The 19371-nt window shown below is 36.8% G+C and overlaps 1 protein-coding gene and 1 long non-coding RNA gene across 6 annotated transcripts; both read right to left on the bottom strand.

The window, feature by feature from the left end:
- Positions 1-2252: 2252 nt before the first annotated feature.
- On the bottom strand, positions 2253-15460 carry LOC132129420 (neurofascin-like). Of its 5 annotated transcripts, none has more exons than XM_059541005.1 (27): positions 15173-15460; positions 13301-13424; positions 13080-13185; positions 12671-12861; positions 12103-12225; positions 11290-11460; positions 10889-11000; positions 10577-10761; positions 10226-10357; positions 10002-10145; positions 9797-9908; positions 9406-9569; positions 9017-9164; positions 8775-8899; positions 8594-8695; positions 8283-8495; positions 6313-6389; positions 6181-6199; positions 5773-5978; positions 5477-5687; positions 5274-5396; positions 4588-4761; positions 4361-4492; positions 4194-4260; positions 3920-3931; positions 3189-3224; positions 2253-3091 (listed from the first exon to the last, which is right to left on the bottom strand). In XM_059541005.1, exons 2-27 carry the CDS (start codon positions 13386-13388, stop codon positions 2860-2862), a joined length of 3405 nt encoding a protein of 1134 aa, XP_059396988.1. In that variant the 5' UTR covers positions 13389-13424; positions 15173-15460; the 3' UTR covers positions 2253-2859. The 5 variants fall into 5 exon arrangements, with proteins under 5 accessions (XP_059396988.1, XP_059396983.1, XP_059396986.1 ...); XM_059541000.1 differs by having other exon boundaries at positions 5773-5888; positions 5974-6199; positions 15173-15457; XM_059541003.1 differs by having other exon boundaries at positions 5773-5888; positions 5974-6199; positions 13301-13421; positions 15173-15457.
- A 2235-nt stretch (positions 15461-17695) lies between these two features.
- LOC132129225 (uncharacterized) lies at positions 17696-19196 on the bottom strand. The gene is made up of 2 exons (XR_009428455.1): positions 18227-19196; positions 17696-18025 (listed from the first exon to the last, which is right to left on the bottom strand). It is a non-coding gene; the product is annotated as an uncharacterized LOC132129225 (long non-coding RNA).
- Positions 19197-19371: the final 175 nt, after the last annotated feature.

The following is a 19371-nucleotide window of genomic DNA, read 5'->3' as shown; positions in this document are numbered from 1 at the left end:
TTGTGCAAATGGAGCAATATGGAATGAAAAACATGTACTTCAATAACTGCAAAATTGTTAAGAAAATGCTTTTTACTGTTATTCTTATTTATGTAACAAACTTTATTTCCCATGATTTAAAGATTTAGTGTTGCATTTATGATTATTGTGTGTGCTTAAGAGCAGGGTAAAGGTATGGGTATCTCGTGTATCAATAAGTAGACAGGAATAGGACCAGCATGCAGACAATACCACAGAATAAATCAGTCATACTCTGACCATTTAAGTCTATTATTCTGTTATTAAAAGATGCTACAAATGACATTACAAACGCTTCGTTTTGACATAAAAATAAATTAAAAAAATCATTCAGTCATACATTTCACTCATTAATTATCTTGTGTTAGTGGAATATAACTTTTCCAAAGACGCAGAACCCCCATACAATACAAATCTGTAAGACATTTAAAGCACTGAAAATATTTTAGAAAAGCAAATGTATACTATATCGAACATTGCTCCTTTATGAAATTGTTAATGCACTGAGCCCTTAATGTACAGGAATAAATGACCCAAAACTTACTGAAACTTCCTTACAAATAGATCAAGGAGTGGACATGGCTAATGAGCAGATAAGTGTCCCTCTGCTGCCACCTACTGACTTTAGTGGTCATTTACTGTCATTTTTGTTTTAACTGTTTGTTTTTCCTGCAGGTGAAAACAAGATGCATCCGTTTAAGCCTGTTACAGTTTATTTATCAGGGCTCTTAACATAGTAGTAAAAAATGTGCAGTATGACTAGGCTCAATTTAATAGAGTGCTAGGCTTTATATTTAGTGTAGCTCTATTAAATAGTATTTATGTTAAACGATTTTAAATTGAATGATTGATAATTTATTTTAGTTTAAAATCCAATACGTTTCTGAATGGTTAATTAAAACTAAATGCAGCATCTATGAATGAACTTGAGGCATGCAGACCGGCTGCTGCGGGGCTTTAACAAATCTTAAACAAACAAATAATGATATGACCACTTTTTCTGAATTTTACTAGCCCATTTTATTTGTCTCTCATAAGATCGTATATACATGACAATAGACTTGTATATCATTGGGATACCAAATGTATGTAGCCTACTTAACATTCAGCATTATAAAAATAAATAAATCCAATGTAGTTCTAAGTAAACTGCCAAAATAAGATTATCTAGAATGTCTATAACAGTAAAAGTATGAGAAAATAAGGAAAATTAGGCGGGCAGACGTTAAGACGTGCAGACGTACAGACGGGCAGACGTGCAGACGGGCAGACGTTAAGACGTGCAGACGTACAGACGTTAAGACGTACAGACGTAATCCACACGTTAACTTCTAACGTGACGCCGCCGTCACGTCTGTAAAAATCAACAGCTACACGTTATTGACGTGTCTACGTGACGTGATATTTGCGTGTACGTCTACATATAAAACAAATGGAGACGTACACGCACGTATACACGTGTGTTATCTGTCGTGCTTGTCAGTCTCGTCGCCGAATGACACAAAGCGAGCGCCATATGACAGACCAGGCTCTTGTCTTCATGACAACAATATCTATACTTCATGTTGAACATAAATATAAAGCCTACTGATAAAGGACACCGTCAACAGTATTGACAGCAAAATAGACTTATGTTTGACAGGTACAATATTTGAAAATCGCTAATTATTTATTTTTTTAAATTACATTTATATCTGAATTTATGTCAACCTATAGACTTTCAAACATCAAAATGTCATGAATTAATATGTATTTGTGTACAAAATTACATATAAACATATTTTCCTATTATATTTTGCCTGGAAACGCTTCCAACACGCGCGCGTGTCGCGTGAAAAATAGGCGTCGGTTCTATTTCTAGCATGCACGCGTTTGAGACGCGCGGCTCACGCAGGCAGTCTGCAAGCTCTAACCTATTAAAATGGGAGCCGAATTAAAAACTGACACGCCACGCAGCTGAGACGCTTGCGCCACGCATCCAGTGTGTCGCCGGCCTCAGTTAAAATGAGTGAGGAATGTGGGGAGCGACAGAGCGCGTGTTCCAATGAACAACTCCCATGAGCCTACGCTCTTTCCCGACGTCATCAATGTACGTATTATGTTATTATTTTGATTGAGTGACCCCTGTTGGCCAAAAATCCCATACTGTACGTTTAATTCATTTGATGCATTTTAACTGAAGCACTACTACATTTATGATAGTACTCTTAACAGACTGAAAAGAAAAAAAAATACAAAAGCCATCATGTACATCATACTATAATACAAAGCAAAGGGTTAGATTGTATTCTGTCTGAGAATAAATGGTTTGTAGTCCATAAATGTGATCTACAGTACAGCAAACACACAAATATACAAGTAAAAATGGAGCTATTAGAAAAAACAATTAGTAGCAACTATCAGTGACATCAAACACTGGTTAAACAACAAAGCATTGTGGGAGTTCTGATGCTCAACATCTCTTCATATGTCTGTGTAAGTAAATCAGTGTGAAAGGATCCTGAACGTTATTTTATAAAATGAACCTAAGCTTGTTCAGTGACTCAAGCTTCCATCAGCCGTTTCTTTTCAGTCTTCTTATCAACATGACAAACACATCAAGGCATGTTTGCTTGGCTTCCTCTCACATGATTTGTGGATTTGAAAAAAAAAAAATCTGATTGGTACTTTTTACTGTAAATCAGCAGAAACACTGGTTTACCTTTAAAACACACCTCTACGCATCATTTGCAGCCTGTCTGAGAGGTTAAACAGATCATAATCTTGTGTTCTATGTTTTGAGGTCAGTCCGTCTGTGTAAAGATGGTTCAGTGGGACACTTTGGGCATCCCACCATGAACTCTAAGCAAAAGAGTAGATGGCCACAGGAGACGTGGGCTCAGAGCTGTCCTGGTACGGGCTCCTGTCCATGTTCCTCTTACTGACGCCTGTGTACTCGCCGATAAAGGAGCCATCCTCATTAAACTTGATCTCTTCACCCTCACAGTACTCCATGAGGCTGTCGTCACTGTTTGTTCTCCTGCCAATGTGCTCGATCACACCTTGACTGCGTCCCTGTCGACCTTCTTCCTCACTGAGGGGGAAATGATTAATTTGAGACTAATTTTACAAGGAAGAGGATCTTCATTATTCCAAACAATGCTCATAACAAAACTTAAAGAGATACATACCGTCTGGTATAGGGCATTGTGGACACTCGTGTTATCCTGATATAGAAGTCACAATTAATATAATGTGAAGCAGCAAACATAAACATGACATACAAAACATAAAACATGGGACAACAGTAGCCAATAAAAAAAAAACTGTTCAAAGGTTCGTGGTCAGTGCGATTTTTTAAATGATTTTGAAAGAACTGTCTTCAGCTCAACAAGGCTGCATTTATTTAATCAAAAATACAAATATTGTCAATATTTAAAAGAACTGTGTTCTATTTGAATGTTTATTACGATGTTGCTAAAACTGAATTTTCAGTATCATGAATCCAGTCTTCAGTGTCACATGATGCTTCAGAAATCATCTAATATGCTGGTTTGCTGCTCAAGAAACATTTCTTATTATTATCAATGTTGAAAACAATTGTGCTGCTTGATATTTTTCTGGAAATTGTGATACATTGTTTGATGAATAGAAAGATCTAAAGGGAAGCCATTATTTTAAATAGAACAATTATATATATACTCTTCACTTTTGGAACAATTTAATGCATCCTGCCGAATAAAAGTATTAATTTCCCAAACCTTTGAACAATAGTGTAAAAACTGTTTTAAAAATAGCTAAATCGTTAGACTGGAATACTTGTATTAATTATTGTTGTAAAACAAATAACGTAATTTAATAATAATTAAAAAATAAATCAACACTTGTTATGTATGACATAACACATGTATGGTATTCATACCTCTCAAGAGACCTTCAGTGGTCCAATCGCAAAAGTCAAACAAAAATAAGGGAGGAATAACAAAGTGAGAAATGTTTGATGGATGAAGTGATGAAAATGGAACAGTTATTATGGTGTACAGTACATACTTCAAAACAGTGCTAATGTGATTATGTTATGATGTAAATGATAGGTCTGATTGATTAATTTTTCACCCTTTAGTGCATCACTGAAACTAAACTGTGCCTGTAGTAAATAAACTTAAGAAAACTTTCAAAATCAAACAGAAAGCCACCTGTAATCAAACGTTCCATTCTCTCTATCATCCATTGGCTCCAGTGCATAGTCCTTCTTGTCCCGCACTTACAAAAGCAACCAAACAAAAGAATATATTTTGACACATATATTATAAATGATGCATAATAATTATATGTAACTTGTCTCAAGTAAATTATATTTCACCTGCGTACTTTCCTCCTCGGCTCCTCTTGATGAAAAAGACTATGAGCATGATAAGAACGAGGAGAGTGACTGCGCACATTAAGCCAATGAACCAACCCTGTGTCACAATGTCCACTTGATCCCGGGTATATTCTGTTCTTGCACACAGCCAATCATGCAGAAGATGTAAGGAATCATTTTGTGTTTACAGAACAATGATCATACGAATGTAAATGAAGACACCTTACCCTCAGTTGTAAAATGGGGCGATTCCTCTGTGAACGCCTCCCCGACTCCAGTCTCGGTTTGTGCTGCCAGTGAGAACTTGTATCGAGTGTAACGGTCAAAACGGCGCAGAGAGAAGTATGTGATATTAGGAGGAATGTATTCAACCAGGATTCTGTCGCCCAGAGTGATGTTCACTACAGAGAAATTATCAGCACAGATTTGTAGGGCTAGATACCATTTAGATCTCTGATTTGTGTAATCATTTAGTTTCTAGTGATAAACAAACTATAAAATGAAATAAAATGCAGCAGAAAACATCTACATCTACTGTCATCATTTTAAGGAATGCTACATTTTTGGGGGGATATACATGCAATGTTTGCGTGCATTTTTGTTCATTGAACCTGTTAATTATTAATGTTTTTACCACAATGAACTAAATGTTAGGTTAAGAGACTGTCAAAATTATGGCATGTCATGATAATATAATTCACACATATACTACCATTCAAAAGTTTATAGTTAGTATTTGTTTTAAAAACAATAACATTTTATTTAGCAAGAATGCATTAAATTGATAAAAAAATATAGTCATTTATAAAATTACAAAAGATTTCCATTTTAAGTAAATGCTGTTTTTGAACTTTCCATTCATGAAAATAAAGGTCCTTATTCCTTAAAAAAAAAAAAAAAAAAGTGCACGTACATGTCTGATATTTCAGGATATATCCAGTCAGAATGCCATTGGGTTCTGCAGGTTCTTCCCAGTCCAGATAAATGGTGTCATAGTGCCGGTGCATGATTCTGAATGATCTGGGAACCGAGGGCACTAAAGGGGAAGGAAGATGCATGTAAGATGTCCTGCATGTGTTTGATGTGTTATAATGTTAAAACTGGACAGTTTAATACCTCCTTCAGGTGTCTGAAACTCAATGGTGTTGCTGGGCGGACCCTCAAAGCGATTATTGGCCACTACAATATACATCCTGTAGTTACTAAATGGTACAAGACCGGTCAGGGTCCCAGACAGACGAGGTCCATTAGCTTTAAAACTCTTGGTCTTAATCCTCCTGCTAACAATGTGCCAGGGCAGACGACTGCTCTCTCTCCAGTAGTAAACCTGAGAAACCGACCACAGCTCCATCAGCAGCCCATATAATTTACTGGGAGGGAATGAACTTACCTGTGCAACTAAGAAGCCATACTTTGTACTCTTTTATTTCACCCATGATGTCAGCTCGTGCCACTGGATCCCAATGGACTATCAGCTTTGTGCTCTCAATGTCTGACACGCTCAGATCAGATGGAGCGGCAACTGGACCTGTTAGAGAACCCAATATGAGTGAAGCACTGAGCGGAATCTCTTCTTCTAATATATGCTCAACAGAACTTAGATGTGATCTTACGGTCCTCCCCAGAGTAGCCAATCACAACAGGGGATTCTGGGCCAGAGCCGAAGAAGTTGACGGCCTGAACTTTAATCTCATAGGGTGTGAAGGTGTCAGTATCATAGATGATGCAGCTACACCACCAGTATGTTGTGTAGTTCTTCCACTCTTCCCTTGAATCCCTTCGTCTCCACCAAACCATGTAGCCCAGTTTCGGCCCATTCCATTCTCTGTACTCCAGTGGCTTCATACACAACATAAACATCACAGTTAAAATAAATCATATGCACGTGATTACATCACAAGTCAACAACTCTGAATAAAATGACTGCTATCCATCAATCATCAGAACATCACCTCCCAGCTGATTTCCATGTTATTTCGGAACACTCCACTTCCCATTCCTTGGATGTTTCTTGGGATGGCATCAGGTACTAAGGACATTAAACATAATTCAACATACTGTACAATATATTGTATTATAATATACAGTTATTCGGCAAGGATGTATTAAATTGATAAAACGTTACAGTAGAAAACATTCATAATGTTACAAAAGATTTTTCAAAAGTATTTCAAATAAATGCTGTTCTTTTGAACATTTAATTCATCAAAGTATCCTGAAAAACATTTTTCATGGTTTCCACAAATTTATTAAGCAGAACAACTGTTTTCAACATTGATAATAAATGTTTACTGAACACCAAATCAGCAGAAGAGAATGATTTCCGAAGGATCATTTGACACTGAAGACTAGAATAATGACTTCTGAAAATTCAGCTTTGCATCACGGGAATAAATTACATTTAAAAATATATAAAAAATAGAAAACATCTATTCTAAAAACATAATACAATTTCACAATAATGGCCTGTTCACACCAAGAATGATAACTATATTGATATTTATATAAGCATCCATACCAACATTTGATAACATTATTTATAAATAAGCACATGCTGCAATTTTGTTTTCTGCCTCTTTAAAGGGTTAATTCACCCAAATAGCAAAATTATGTCATTAATAACTCACCCTCATGTTGTTCCAAACCCGTAAGACCTCCGTTTATCTTTGGAACACCGTTTAATATATTTTAGATTTAGTCCGAGAGCTCTCAGTCCCTCCATTGAAGCTGTGTGTACGGTATACTGTCCATGTCCAGAAAGGTAAGAAAAACATCTTCAAAGTAGTTCATGTGACATCAGAGGTTCAGTTAGAATTTTTTGAAGCATCAGAAATACATTTTGGTCCAAAAATAGCAAAACGTACGACTTTATTCAGCATTGTCTTCTCTTCCGGGTCTGTTGTGAGAGAGAGTTCAAAACAGAGCAGTTTGTGATATCCAGTTCGCGAACAAATCATTCGAACCAGTTCATCAAATCGAACTGAATCGTTTTAAAAGGTTCGCGTCTGCAATATGCATTAATCCACAAATGACTTAAGCTGTTAACTTTTTTAATGTGGCTGACACTCCCTCTGAGTTAAAACAAACCAATATCCCGGAGTAATTCATGTACTCAAACAGTACACTGACTGAACTGCTGTGAAGAGAGAACTGAAGATGAACACCGAGCCGAGCCAGATAACGAACGAACGATTGACTGGTTCTCGAGTCAAGAACCGTTTCTGTCAGACGTGTCCGATTCGAGAACCGAGGAGCTGATGATACTGCGCATGTGTGATTCAGCGTGAAACAGACGGACACACAGCGGATCTGAACCGAACTGATTCTTTTGGTGATTGATTCTGAACTGATTCTGTGTTAATGTTATGAGCCCAGGTAAACCGAAGACTTGCAATCATCGCTAATGACTGCATTACTTAGAGCGCAAAGAACCGGTGAACTGTTTTCTTCTACCGGTTTATTGAATCGAACTGTCCGAAAGAACTAGAACACAGCTTCAATGGAGGGACTGAGAGCTCTCGGACTAAATCTAAAATATATTAAACGGTGTTCCAAAGATAAACGGAGGTCTTACGGGTTTGGAACAACATGAGGGTAAGTTATTAATAACATAATTTTGCTATTTGGGTGAACTAACCCTTTAAATGTTAAAAGTCAGGTGGATTCTGATTGGCTGTCAACGTTTTTATCATTTATCATTCTGAGAGTAATTCCAACGATATTGTTCCTCTGTGCTGTTATTATTATATTGTGGACTTGGCTACTCTTTTTAAAACCTTTTTTAAAACTACATCTTTTTCATTATCATTATAGGAATCATCCTTGTTGTGATTGGACTTTACTGTAGTTGTGATTGACAAAATAAATATTACATACCCCAAATTTTTGAAAAAATATAGAATAGAATAGAATAAGGACCCACCAGCTCCTCCAGTCTGGTAGTACTCAGATGGCCAGCTAGGTTTACTGGGACCTATACCATTGACAGCGATGACCCGGAATTTGTACTCTACAAATGGTGTCAGCTGTAAAATGACAGAGTTTAGGCTCCCTGGGTAGCTGGACAGGTTCTTCCAGCCACTTGACAGCAGCCAATAGTCTGCAAGGAGATCTTCAGTGTACTGAACCAGGTACTCTAACAGAGAATTAATTCAAGATTATGTCATTGTCAGGCTAGATTGCTAACAGATTTAGTTTGCATCTATGTTTGTGTGGATGTGTGTATTCGTGTACCTTTAATAGGACTGTGGTTGCTCAGTCCTGGTACCCAGGTGAGTCTAACGCTCCTCTCTGATGGGTCTGATATCTCTAGGTCACTGGGCGGGTCTGGACGATCTAAAAGCAAAAGTATACATGATCAATGTGCTCATGTTTATAGTGTATACATGTGTAGAGACAATATATGTGCTGGTACCCATCACAGTGAGTTTGGCTGAGGCAGTGACCTCCTCCAGTTCACTTTTAACCCTGCAGGTGTAGATGCCTTCATCTCGTCTGTACACATCAGCAATGCTCAGAGAATCCTCATCCTTGGTCATCCTATAAGACACAAAGCAGTCAAACACAATATATTTTAATGCAGTAAACCTTTAGAATAGTTATTGACACTTCCATCATGCTTTTGGCCTGATAAAAAAATTAATAAATTGTGTTTACCTCCTTCCTAAGATCAAGAACTTCTTGTCTTTAAGCCAAGTGACGGTGACATCCAGAGTCGAGTCAAATTTAATCTTGCAATCAAAGCGAGCCAGACTTCCTCTTATGACTATAGTATTGTGTGGGACACGGACAATTTTAATGGGCTCTATAAAATAAAAATAAGTTAATCTTTTAAAAAGCAGGTCAACCTGCATTATAATGATATACAAAACATATGAGTAAAGTATGGAGAATCTAGAATCTATAAAGCAAAAGCTTTTTCCTTTTTTGGATGTGTCATAAACCATAATAATTTTTTTTTAAATGTTTAAAATGGACATTGGTGCACATGAAATAAAGGTATTTTAGTTAGAAATTTCAAAGCAGTTACTTTTCCAGATACTGACCTTTGACCTCTAGTTGGACCTCCTTCTCATCTCTTCCAATGACGTTGCTTGCAACACACACATAGCTTCCTTGATCTTGTAGCTTCGTGTTTCTGATTTCCAGTGTACCATTTGGAAGAATCCTATGCCGACTTCCCTCTAAGGTACCTAGTCCTCCTTTTGACCTATACACACATCGATTGGAAACTTTATGTGCACTTACATTTTAAAATCTTTTATGCAATTACTCCACATTTTGTTTATTCACACCATCACAACAGACATATTTCCTGTTTTTATGCTTGTATTTGTGACAATTCAAAAGTTAAAACTCCTTACATGTTACTGTTCTTACAACTTACCAAACTGATTTGGATGATGAATGTAAATGAAAGTAAGACAATATATTTACCACCGCAGATCAGGTTTAGGAGAGCCAAAATATGGGCAGTCTAAATATGTATTATTGCCTTCTGTTGTTTTAATGAGTTCCTCTCTGGGACCTAACAGGCGAGGTTTCATATCTGCAGAGTAAACAGAGTAAATTTGCTTGTAAATAGCTTGTAAGTGCATGTAAATGCTAGTATTTTTCATTCTCAGCCTCTACTAGCTCTTACCCATTACAACCAAGAAAGCGTTGGCCATGATATAGCCGTAATGGTTTGAAGCGTTGCACTGGAACACAGCAACAGTGTCTGGAACCACAGCCCTGAATGTTAAAGTGTCTCCTGAAACCTGTCTGCCTGGACTCTTAGGAGCATCTAAAATAAACACAGAAAGAGTGAGCATTAAAAAGCTTGCCAGTGCACCCGGTTGTACATGACGCTGTTGTTTTTCTCACCACTGATTGGCTCTCCATTAACCAGCCACTGTATCTGTGGTCGAGGAATTCCATCAGCTCTACACATTATACTACCACTGTCATCACGAGACAAAACCAGACTCTCAGGCTTCTCCACCCAGAACGGAACCGCTGCAGATAGCAAGAGGTGGAAAGAGAATTGAGAATAGATAGTCATCTTGATTTTGCCATTCTTTAAGTAATAATTAAAATAAAATGTATCATTATTTATTGATCTTCACATTGTTCCATAATGTTTATGTTTTAGAATATATTTGTGTGATTGAAAATCTGTTTGTCATTAATTGAATATATGCCAAATTATGTTACTGTTCAAGAAAAGTATTCTACATTTGACCCTGACAGTGATGACATGGTCCAGGCTGCCCATCCTGTTTGAAGCAGTGCAGATGTAGTCTCCTCCATCATCCATAGAGACGTTCTTTATTCTAAGTGTCTTATTGAAGTTCTCCAACTTCTTTCCCGTCATGGACATCTCCACCCAATCTTTAGTCCATTTGATGGAGGGAGTTGGACTACAAGAAAAAAGAGAGAAAAAGTTACTAATGGGTAAAAGTTAAAAGCAGGTTTCACAACAAGGCAATCAAATAAGCAACTGCTCACAGAAAACAGATGTGTCATCAGAATGATTTTAAAACTCACACTCCAGCAGCAAAACACTCCAAAATAAGCTCTTCCCCCAGCATTGCAATGCTTGTGCTGGTGGTTCCTTTGGGTTTCAGAAACTTGGGTGCCGTATGGGCTGGCATGCGAGCTACATAGACATAAAATATCACAAATTTGATAGACAACTTCACCCTTTACAAGCCTGGCCAAAGCAGAGGTGAATAGTTAGTGGATCAGTAAGGTCTGTTGAGTGTTTACAATAAAAAAAGCATAAGAAAGAGTCCTAACTCACCATGGCATTAGACTGTTAGATGGTTTAAATCATGGCTCTTCCTCAACTGAACACACACAGACATAGGCACGAGAGAAAATATTAAGACAGATTTGCTTAATGATTAACCCTAAAGCAGAATAATAATAACTGCTCAAACACAGACCTGTGAGCACCTGAAGGATGAGGGGCGGCTTCTGCTGGATGGTGTTTGTGAAGGGGAAGCGCGCGACACAGACATAGTTTGTAAGAGCATCTTCTTCTACGATACTAGAGAAGTACAGATCTCCATTCTCTGCCTTTGATACTCGACGATCCTGACGGATTGGTACCATGGCTATGGAGCAAAGATGAACTTGGATAAAAACTATTGCCAGTATATTTAAAGGCTTATTTAAGTTTCAACAATCATAACCGTTAAATTGAAGATTCGTTTTACAATTACACTGCCATTCAAAAGTGTGGGCTCTTTTTTTGTAAGATATTTTTATGTTATTTAAATAATTATCTTATGTATTTATTTGATCAAATACACAGTAAAAATTTAAATATTATTACAATTAAAAATACATTTTAAAATATATTCATACAGAAAACATGAAATGTATTCCTGTGATGGCAGGAATTTTCAGCAGATATTACTTTAGGCTTTAGTGTCACATGATCCTTCAGTAGTCAATGAAAACTACTGTGCTGCTTAATAATTTAGTGAAAACAACAGTACATTTTTTAGAATTCTTTGATGAAAAGAAACTTCAGAAGACCAGCATTTATTTGAGATAGAAATCTTTGTAACATCATAACTTTAACTTCTAAAACAACTTTAATTTTAACTTAAATAAATAAATAATCCTACTGACCCCAAAATTTTAAGCAGCAGTGTACATCTTAGTACAACTTAGCACTGACTCTGATGCTCCCAAAGCAACTTTAGATCATTGTATCTTTCATATCAGAAACGTATGAGTCGGACACTTACTGCTGTTTAGCCAATAAGTGTCAGGTTTTGGAGGACCTACAGGAGGATTGCAGGAAAGGATGAGAGGAAGTCCAACCACCACTGAGACTGGCTCAAGATACTCCTTCAACCAGGTACGGGCCTCTGATCACAGAAATGACATGTTTAAAGTTGCTCTAAGCGATGCCAGGAGTCGTAACTTCTTGTTGATGTTCAAATTGTTGTCAAACAAAACGGAAGCTAGCTAGACCCTCCCTCCTCCTCATCCATGCACTAACCCCCCAAACCCCACCCCCAAATCTTTCTTGTCGGTTATTGGCTGGAACAGTTTGTTATGTTTTGTGGTGCGGGTGAGCCCAGTTTGTTTTTCTTGTTGTTTGTGGAGCCTGTGGTGTCTAGAGAGACCCCGTTTTTTTTACAGTGTGTTCAGGGGACAAGCAGCTAGCAGATAGTGAGGAGATGTTTGCTGGATGTGACAAAAAATGTTTTGGCCTAAAAAATGTGTGACATCACTTAGAGCACCTTTAAAAGCCCACTGACCAAATACTATTGCTGTGTATTAGCAATTGCATGCTGTGTACGGGCTTACTGGAGACACGCAGACTGATGTAACTGGACAGAGCAGAGCCAAACTCATTAGTCGCCGTGCACTGATAGACACCCTCATAGTCATCAGGACGACCCCAGAAGAAAATCTCTAATGTGCCAGAACGCCACCTCATGCTGACCTGAGGATCTCGAGCCACATTCAGGTACACTCCATTACGTGTCCATGTGAAGCTATGTGCAATAAGTGTCATCTGTCAATTACACTTTTTCTAACACAACTGTATAGTCATTTAAAAACACATACGTTTTACATTGCAATCAGTCAATATTTTAGCACTTTTTAAACAACCAAACAAAAGCAAATCATAGGAAATATCTATACAATGCAAATTGACATGTATAATTATATAAATCACACTGTGTGACAGTAAATGTTGTTGGATGCTTACACTGGAGGTGGATTTCCCGTTGCTTCACACTCCACTATAATAGGGTCAACTGGATCTACTATGTGGTCTTGAGGACTCTCTTTAATGATCATCGGAGACTGCCTGACTGTGAGGATATACAGCACACACACAAAAAAAATAATGTTAAAAGAATTAAAAGGACGAAATATGAGAATAAGATGAACTCTGATTACAAGGCCAGCTGTGGACAAGTTCCTCACCATCAGGAGGAATTTCCATGGCTAAAATCCAGGTTTGCTGTAGGATAGTAATAATGGCAGGAATCCTCCAACACTTCAGAGCTCTCATCTCTGCTTTGAACAGCCTCTGCCTTACAGTGTTCTTCTGACAACAGAGAAAATACTAACACCAGAACCAAGATAACTACAACATACTCTTAGTATTTCCCAGCATATGCTAGCCTTGAACCTCCGTGTTTGTTCATTCATAACTATCTGTTTTCATAATTATTAAGGCTTCTGTTTTCTACGAGTTGTGTAGAAGTTAACGGTAAACTCTGAAAGCGCTCGTTGATAAAGCCTTAATGAAGCAAGTAGAGTTGTGACGTTCGCGAACGAACCGATTCTTTTGAACGGCTCATAAACATGAACGATGGGAGCCGAGTCGCGGCTGGAGGGGAGCCGTTCTTTCTGTCGTTCTTTTTTCCTATGCGTATTTCACACAGATGCACACAAATGAGCTCCTCCGCGAGACAGAACAGCTATAGGGGGAGGGGCGCACCCAGCGCAGGCCAACCCTTTATAGCGTGATGATATTAGTTATTAGTTGTGCATGTTCATTGCAGCCCACTTTGTTATTGTTCATTGACTTGAAGGGGCTGATGTCCTATTTGCAAAGTTTACAGTAGTAATAGTATGTAGTATGTAGACATTTCCATTTTATTTATTCTAATTTTATCTACTTTAAATATTTTTTGTTTTCTATCAAAATGTTCTTGTGTGATAACAATGTTCTTGTGTGAAAGTGTTTGTAGTAAAAGCTGTTTTGCACAGAAATTCATTGCAGCCGGCTTTGTTTTTGATGTTTATTTGAGTAGGTATTGTATGAATAACATAAGTCAACGTAGCTTTACACACACACACACACACACACACACACACACACATTTTGTACTAAAGGTAAATCCAAAATAGTGATGTCACTGTCTAAGCAGAGGGATTTGTGCAACCCTATGGAATATAGTCCACACATGACAAATGGGGTAATAATCAATATTTCAGAATAATTCAAACTCAGATATTGGTGTGTGATATCTGAGTTTTAATTATTTGGCTACAAATCTCACCTCATCATTCCTCCCAGTGATTATTTCCAGGATAAACTGAGATGCCCCCAAGCTGGCTTCTTAAAACTGACTAAATATTTAAAAAGAGCCAAAAGAGCCGTTCTTTTGAACGGCTCTTTGAAAGGAACGGATCGCGAAGATCCGGATCCCCTCAAAGAGCCATAAATCCCATCACTAGAAGCAAGCTAACCAAAACTAATCCATATGAAGTGAACCAATGGTATTATTTTAAGTCCCCGCCCTCTTCCGCTTTCCACAACTGTGATTCGCTCCCCACATCAGAGCTATTTGCATTCACGCACCTCATCCGGAGTTTGTGCGTAATCCTTCTGCGTCAATTGTTACATCCAGAACACCCACAAACACGTTTATTTTTGTATTTTAAAACGTATACCTATTTGAATTATATGTATGTTTAACATACGATTATATTAATATATTTTTAAAATAAACAACCGTTAAATATAAATGGCCGAGATAAAAGACCCACAACATGAATATAAGATATTCAATTCCTTTGACAGATTAATTAATTACGATATACATGCATAATGCATATGTGTTTGTAAAATAGCCTAGTTTATATTTATATATTATACTTTGTATAAATGTCCTAAAGTGGGAAAACAATGTCTGTAATTACACAAACTAGCCTACCAGCTAAACTGGAGTATCAAGGATTCACAAAATCACTAAATTCACTAAAATAAAAACAAATATATATCAAAGTTATATGAGATATTATACAAATATCACATTTTCAAGTACTCCATCTGGAGATTGTTACCTTTTATATCAGGCCTGCAGTTTGTTTCCTCATTGTGGTAATATTAATCTGTCATTGCCCCATAATTAAAAAAAAAGTAATTCCAATCTCAAATGTATCTTTTGCATTCAGATAGGTCCAAAACAATGCCAATCCAAGCAGATGTCTTCTGTAATGTACACCTCTCCAACTAACGTTCCTCTTGATTGTCTTCATCCATTTGCCCACTCTACCCATGAACCATGAATGACGTCTCTCTCTCTCTCTCTCTCTCTCTCTCTCTCTCTTTCTCTCTCTCTCTCTCTCTCTCAGTATGGAAAAAAATCTAAATTTATGTTAGTTATAGTGGCAAAGGACTTACTGTAAAAATAGTAATTTAAGAATACAAGTCTATATTTTATTATTTATATTTCCAAATTTACATTAGCAAAAGCCCCTTACGCCGTAAATAGCCAAACTCAGCTGAAAGATATTTTGCATTCTTTCTGATTATGACATCAATGTGTGGGTCTCGTTGTTTGGTCCTGAAAAAACTAAGCTAACTCTTAATGAATTAAATGTTTGTTTCTCAGTGAAATTAAAATGCGGCCATGTGACTCATGACTCCATCTAAAAGGGATTTAAATCAGCTTCTAATAAACTGATACTCTTTTGTATACTTTAAATTTTTACTATATAAAGCATTACTATACATTTACTGTATAAAGCATTAAACTTAGTTAGTCATCATGCTCAAAAACAGAAACAGGTGAATGAAGTCCATGTCACAACAGCGTCCCAGAGGGCAGAGCTTGACTCAGGAGAGGAGATGTGGCAACAGGATCTCAACCACAGAAATACATTCCCAGCCCACATCGGCTCAGGCATCCAGGGACGCATAAACTACAATATGCCAGTACAGTCCTACCTCACACTCCACAGATGAGCTAATACAATGAAAGAACAAAAAAGTTCTAGAGTCAGCTCACTTAGTGAACAGAGACATAAGTATGATCTAATTCTGGTCATGTTTTCCTCAGCGCTTCAGTATGACATCAGCAGCACTGCAGTGCCAAGCACCAAACTGTACAGCGCTGGACACGAGCCCGAATGAACCGCTTCCTCCAGAGACGGGACAATGAAAGCTCTGTCCACACGGGCACAGTAAGCTGACTCTGTTCAGACAGAATATCTCTGAGGGTTTTATCAGTTCAGCCTTAAAGTGGCACTACAGCTTGTTTGGAAGAACATATGCTGGTTAACTTGTAAGATGATAAACTAAACTACAAAATAACAGATTTTGTTATCAAATATTAAGGAATGTCAGTTTTGACTAATAATGAGGAGTTTTAGTACCATTCAAAAGTCTTTATTTTATTATCTGATTTGTTATCTTGTTGTATTTACATTAGCAAAGCCATAAATAGCCAAACTAATTTTTTTTTCAATAAAGATAAAATAATAATAAAGATTAGTGAGTGGTCTCAAGGCAAAAAAAGAATGAATGTAAACTCATTTTACAGTTAGCCATTTTTTTTCCTATGCACAATTCTTTATGTTCATATCTATAACAGTCCCTTCAGCAGGCTCATAAACAGGTTTATATCTGTCTGTGTTGTCGACACGGTCTTCAATGACAAGCATAATTCAGACGAAGCAGCTGACTCACAGCTCTCAGCTCAAGTCAGAGTGAGGATGACATTATAATGAAACATTTGTTGTTTTACTGACAGTGAGATCGCTGTTTTTACAGCTAGTCATAGTGTAAACCATTTAAATTATAAAAATAAAAGTAATATACAAATGTTAACATTAAAGAATAAAAATCATTTTATGTAAGTGTATATTTTCTTTTTTCTTTTTTTGCATAAATTCCTTCAATGATATATATGTTTTTATCTTACCCGAGTTGACATTTCAATTGCTTCAGATGGAGGATCCTCTGCGGTCTGTTTTTAATTGACAAAAGCATCACTATTACATGCTTGACCATGTTTTGTCTCCTAAGCCACCATGACAGTCTGTCTAAAAATCTTATGAAAAAAAAAGTTCACCAGTCTTTTTTTTTAAAGCAGTGGTTGAAGTAAAATAACTAAATAACTCCTCAGAGAGCAAATTTGCACAACTGTCCAAAATAACAAATAGCACTCATGACTGGCGTCCCAGTCACATCAAGTCACATGACCAATGTGTAGCTTTTTCGGTTCAAGCATTGAAAACTATTAAAATCACCATGATTAGTGATTCCAGTATTGTATATTTTAAGGAAATGGTCACAATCTGTCTCTGTGTATGTCTCTATCATCTTTATAATAGGACTAGTAAAGAATATCAAAAGGTATTTCAAAACCAAAGGTTTTTGTTTTGTTTTAAAATCAATCCTGTGATACTTAAATGTCAAACCCACCGCATTTCCACTTTTCTCCCATTTTTTTATAGTCTGAACTTCATTAGTATTAAAATCACCAGAAATTTTAATTATACTTTAATCTGCTATGTGCTTTCATCTTATTTAGAAATATTTGTTTAAAAAAAAATCAAAAACCAGTGATTATACATTAGTGATGCTTTAAGCTTTAATTTAATAAACCTAAAAATAGAAATAATAAATAAATAAATATTGACATTCATACAGAATTTACATTGGCAGAAGTGTTCAATTCAGTCTAAAACGGCTGTTTATATGTGATAACTTCTCTAACAATGATTTGTATCTTTTCAAAAAACACAGCCCTTCACAGTCTTGTGTGTCCAGCAAGGACATGCTCATCTTCCTCATTTACTGATGATATTTTCCAGCCTACATAAAAACATCTGACCCAAAACGATGATACATCTCTTTACATTCATCTAAAGAGACACGATCTAGACCCAACATGAAAGCCAGAACTGCTCCTGTACACCAAAAACAGACATAAAAAGACATTACATTAAATGTCATATACATATATGTATACATATATATGGTATATGTAGCCTACTAAATATATAGTCACATAAGAATATATATTATATTAGAATATAATATATATTTGAACATTGGTGTATATTGGTTCTGTATTACTCTTATAATAAAGTTTTGTAATGGATTGTTACCAGTGCTGACTCCACATAGTCAAAGAGTGGATGAACTTGTTTTCCTGTTTGAGTCTCCAGCTGTTTTAACACTTGTAGTGAAACCCTCTGTAATACAAGAAAAAGCTTTAAGTAAAAGCCATCTTGGCATAAACACGTTTCTCTAAGAGTGACAAAAACAATTGTCTTTTTTTTTAATACTCAGATGTTCAGCATCCCTAAATGCTTTTTCTGTAAGATGTATTGGATGATATTTGTCCAGTTTTACAGGCATTTACTGTAGAGTATGTTGATTAAATGTGGTGTTTTCTTACTTGTTTCCACCTCTATCAATGGAAAGCACCCTGACTGTTGTGTTCTCACAAGTGTTGTTTGATAATGCAATGAGTTAGTGTTCAGTGATGCATCGAGTTTGATTGTGCTGAAAGCATTCTGTCATGCCTGACCAGTGTATGTGTTCGTCTACTGGAGTCTGAAGACACAGAAGTGAAGTAAAAAAAATTTGATAAGTTGATGTTACTTACTGTGTCGGTGTGATCTTTATCAAACGCAACACTGATCCCACAACTGGATCCACATAACCAATTAGAGCGAGTTTCCCTAATGCCTTCTTGAAGTTATTCATTCATTTAATAATCTTTAATATCAGCAAATAAATTATATGATACATGTATCATTCATGCCTAGTATATAGTAAAACTGTGTACCAGTAATCCTAGATGTCAGTCATTCACAAAAAAGCCAGAATTCAGTTGCCAACATGCTTGAGTATGATTGAGGTGTCTACCTAAATTACGATTTCTGGTCATGCCAGAGTCAGCAAGTATTATTTTGTTACAGTTGTGGTCTGGTCACTATGCCTGAAAGAGCCCATTCCCAGGTTGTTGCCCACAAGGTATAGCTGAGGGTTTCAAGACACTGTTTTCCCCGGATCATCATGTGATCAGGTGAACCTCCGTGTTTATCTAGCTCTCCATCCACCTTCTCATTCTCTGAAGCTGCAGATCCTTTAAAGTACCTGTTGATGTGGTTGGCCATGTGAGTGCAATTTTCTCCAAAGTGTGTAGTGAGGCTACTCATGTGGAACAAGCCTGGAGATTTCGGCTGGAGAAGTGGATTTTTAGCTTTATTTAGAGTCTTTAGGATGTATGTCTCGCTATGTGAGG

The sequence above is a fragment of the Carassius carassius genome, chromosome 46 (genome assembly GCF_963082965.1).
Source record: "Carassius carassius chromosome 46, fCarCar2.1, whole genome shotgun sequence".
NCBI classification, from domain to species: Eukaryota; Metazoa; Chordata; class Actinopteri; order Cypriniformes; family Cyprinidae; genus Carassius; species Carassius carassius.
The sequence above is the reverse complement of the archived record's forward strand: the minus strand, read 5'-3'. Positions and strand labels throughout refer to the sequence as shown.